Source organism: Colletotrichum karsti (genome assembly GCF_011947395.1).
Source record: "Colletotrichum karsti strain CkLH20 chromosome Unknown Scaffold58, whole genome shotgun sequence".
Classification (NCBI taxonomy): domain Eukaryota; kingdom Fungi; phylum Ascomycota; class Sordariomycetes; order Glomerellales; family Glomerellaceae; genus Colletotrichum; species Colletotrichum karsti.
This window is the reverse complement of record NW_024065958.1, coordinates 257,464-260,997: the sequence shown is the minus strand read 5'-3', so window position 1 is coordinate 260,997 and position 3,534 is coordinate 257,464. Positions and strand designations below refer to the sequence as shown.

The 3,534-nt window shown below is 55.1% G+C and overlaps 1 protein-coding gene across 1 annotated transcript; it reads right to left on the bottom strand.

The window, feature by feature from the left end:
• Positions 1 to 679: 679 nt before the first annotated feature.
• Positions 680 to 3,274, bottom strand: CkaCkLH20_12405 (dil and ankyrin domain containing protein; the record flags this gene model as incomplete). Its single annotated transcript, XM_038895118.1, has 4 exons — positions 680 to 2,167; positions 2,215 to 2,613; positions 2,667 to 3,043; positions 3,130 to 3,274. 4 exons carry the CDS (start codon positions 3,272 to 3,274, stop codon positions 680 to 682), a joined length of 2,409 nt encoding a protein of 802 aa, XP_038739632.1.
• Positions 3,275 to 3,534: the final 260 nt, after the last annotated feature.

The following is a 3,534-nucleotide window of genomic DNA, read 5'->3' as shown; positions in this document are numbered from 1 at the left end:
GCAGGTGGAGGGGAGAGAATGCCGAGAGAACGCGCCATCGCCTTCTTCCCCTCCACCTCCGCTCTGCCCTAGAACAAACCCTCGTGGGCAAACGGGATCCATTCTGGAACCATAGGGCCACAGAGCGGTACTTTAACTTGGTGCGAGTCAACCATGTCGTGAACAGCCAATTTGGAAGAGATCCAAATCGCATTGGTGTATTGGGTAGGGTATAGATCGAGCGGACCCGTCTCCCTCTTTTGGTCTCGTGGCCAGGCTGCTCTGCTCTGAAATACAACTACAAGCACCCACCCGCCCACCGCATCGCTGCGTTTCTTTCCCCTCTCGTGACTTTTGCCCTGACTGAGACAAGGTTTTGATATAAACCACAACATGTGTGCCCGTTTATGCCGCGTCCAATGAGCAGGTCTGCGATACCCGGCGCCTCATGCCCATTCCCATTGCCTCTTGCAACCGCGCTGTGACCCAGCTTTGTATGCTGTCAAATCAATCGCTATGCTCGTTGACGGTTTCCCATTGATCACTACCTACCACGGACAGGCTCGCAGCACCATGTCTCTGTCTGGTGTCTGCTCGAGCGGGTCTTTCTCACGCCGAGAGAGAGACGCTCCATCTTACACCATGACCGCGACCATTCCTCCACTCCCGAGGCCAAGACGGCTGGTATCGAATAGCGTGTTCAGACTTCCTCGTTTTCCCAGTCCTTCTCACTAAACATCGGCCCGTTGCGTGCGCCGCTAGCCTCGAGTCTGGACAGAAACTCCTGCGGTACGGACGGAATGTATTTACGCGCCCGCTCTTTGTTAACGCCTCCAAAGCCTGCTCCATAAGAGACCAACATGTCGGTCACTGAGGGCAGCGTAAATGGAAGCATCAGCGCCGGGTCCATGAGGAGGTTCTCTGGCGCGTCCTCTTCCTCTTCGCTCTCGTCTCCGCCTGGCGTCTTCGTCGCCTTGCCGCCTGGGCTGTCTGTGTTGCCACCGTTAACATCTTTGGCCTTGACCGGCGTGGAGGGAGCGCTCTTGCGATCCTCCTTTCGGCGCACATGCTCCGCCTGGATCGCATTGAGGTACTTCAGCGCGCTCTTGGGGAGTCCCTTCTCGCCGACTTCAGGTCTGTAATGTGATGCTACGTGAATGAGTTGCTGTGGGCTCAGTCTCTTAAGCTGTTGCAGGGTGCCCACGAGGGCCTCGAGATCGTCCGCGCCGAGCGAGGAAAAGCATTGAAGCCATTTCAACAGCTGAATCACGGGCGCCAGGTGCCGCCTGGCTGCATCTACCGTTGTCTCGCCGGACGACTTGGTCTCTCCCCCTTCGTAGTGCTCGGGTTGTCGGTTGTTGGTCCTCGCCCAGTCCTCCAACGTCGAGACGTTCATTCGAATCTGCATTGCTTTTGTCCGAGCAAGGTACTTTCGGTTTGACATGATGCGGTTGAATAGCTCTGCGCCGAGCCAGTATAGAAGCTGGGAAATGATTTGCGCCGTAATAACCGAATGGATATCATAAAGATCAAGCACGAACAAAGTCGATGACAGCAGAGAAGTGACGTTGCGCGGAGCGGGTTTCGCCCTCTGTTTCGGAGATGGCGGTCGGAAGCGCTTTTCCAGCGGCTCCTCCTTGACTTGAGCTTTCCGCTTGAATAACCTCCATTCGTTTTGGAAGGCAATGTCCTCGAAGCCGGCAATCGTCTCATGATCTAGCATGGCAGCATCGAGGACCTTGTCTAGGCGTCTCTCAGCGTCCCGCACAATGAGAATGAAGATCTCGTTGATCAGCTCCGAGAGCTGAACTTGGAACTGAACTGTAGCTTCCACCAGCCCGGCGTCTTTCTTGAGGTAATGGAGGAGCAAGGTGGCGTTTGATATCCAGAAAGCAAGTATGGTCATGTCCCATTGATACTGTTCAACAACATCGTTAATCTTGTCCATGGCTGATATCATCAGCTTGGCCAGCAAGTCGGGACTGGAGTGGTAGTGCGCGTATCTCGCACTCAAAAATATCATGTTCGCCGGTACGGGTTTCTGTGCGGGCGAACGTTGCGGTGTCATGTTGGTAATGACGATGTCTAGAATGCGATCGAGTTCGTGTTCCTGGAAAACGAACATTTGGTCGTGCAAGCAGCGAGACCAGTCGAACTCTGGCTGTTCTTCTTCGAACTCGTCGGTAGCCTGAAAGCGTCAGTTTTCTGATTTCCGGGAAAGATCTCCAAACGTACCTCCGGCTGATCGTCCATGCCCACATTGCCCAGGTCGACTTCGAGATCACGAGCGCTGTCCATCATCATTCGCCTCCGCAGCTCATTCTCGGCCATTTCTTCTTCGAAACGATCTTGGGAGAAACCAGGGTTGTAAAAGTCGTCTGTTCCGGCATTGCCTATGTTATAGCCACTGTCGTGTAGATAGAAGGACATGTCACTGTCCGGAGGCACGAAGTCGAAGGCAGTTCTGCCAGACGAGGTCTTTTGTTCGGCCGATGCTCCGTGGTCGAGAAGTATCTTGGCTATACTCTTATGCCGGTTCGTCATCGCCCACATGAGAGCGCTCCACTGGTTCCGATCCTGCTTGTCGACATCCGCACCAGCATCGATGAGCGCCTTCACCACGCTTTCGTGACCCTGTTAAACCCCAAATCAGCGTTTGCGCCCCGGCGCCGAGTGCAGTTACTCACGAAGCAGCTTGCGTAGATGAGCGGGGGCGTTCCGTCTTCGTCCGGCGCATTTATGTCGACGTATTCCTTTGCTTTTCCGCCCAGGATGCTGCTGATTCTCTCGGTGTCGCCATTGCTCGCAGCCATATGAAGAGCCTTTTGCAGTAAGTCCTTCTTTTCGTCGTCAGAGAGCTTCTCGTCCGCCAGTATTGTTTTTTCGTCGTCGAAGCCCGGGCCAACCCGGTGGGCGGCTTGGGCAGCGAGCATTTCCATTAATCGTGCGTCGCTGTTCTTCGGGACCGTGGTGATGTCCTCATCGTAGGTGGAATCATCTAAGCTCAAGTTGCCAAAGTTGAGGGGCTTTGCAAGAACAGGTGAGGTCAGAAACTGCGATTGTCCTGAATGCTGGGCGTCAGTAAGGAGTTATTGATGTGGCCAAGCCACGGCAGGTGGAGGATGAGGAGGGGGGGGGACAGCGACGCACCCTGCCAACCATCGTACATTTCCGTCTCCGGTACCAGCTCGCGAGGACGATGACTGCGATCGTCGAGGGACTTGGGCAGGTCGGATGGCAGAGGGCGAGGCTTCTGTTCGTCGCCGAATCCACCGTTAACGTCCCCGAAGTCCATGGTGGGAGGAGGGGCACGCAAGAGGCCCGGTAGGCATTAGTCGGACGGGGATATTGATTTATGCGATGCGCGATTCGATGCGATGTGGAATGATGTTTTGGCGGACAGCGCACGGAAAGTCTCGTCTTGGAGGCAAGGTCGTTTTGGGGTGAGCTAAGAGGGTATGTAGCAAAGGGGGGGTACAACAAGGAATGTGTCGTTGGGTTTCGTGTCGTCGGATGTGGCGCCGTGGGTTATCGTCGATGGTGATGTCGGGTGGA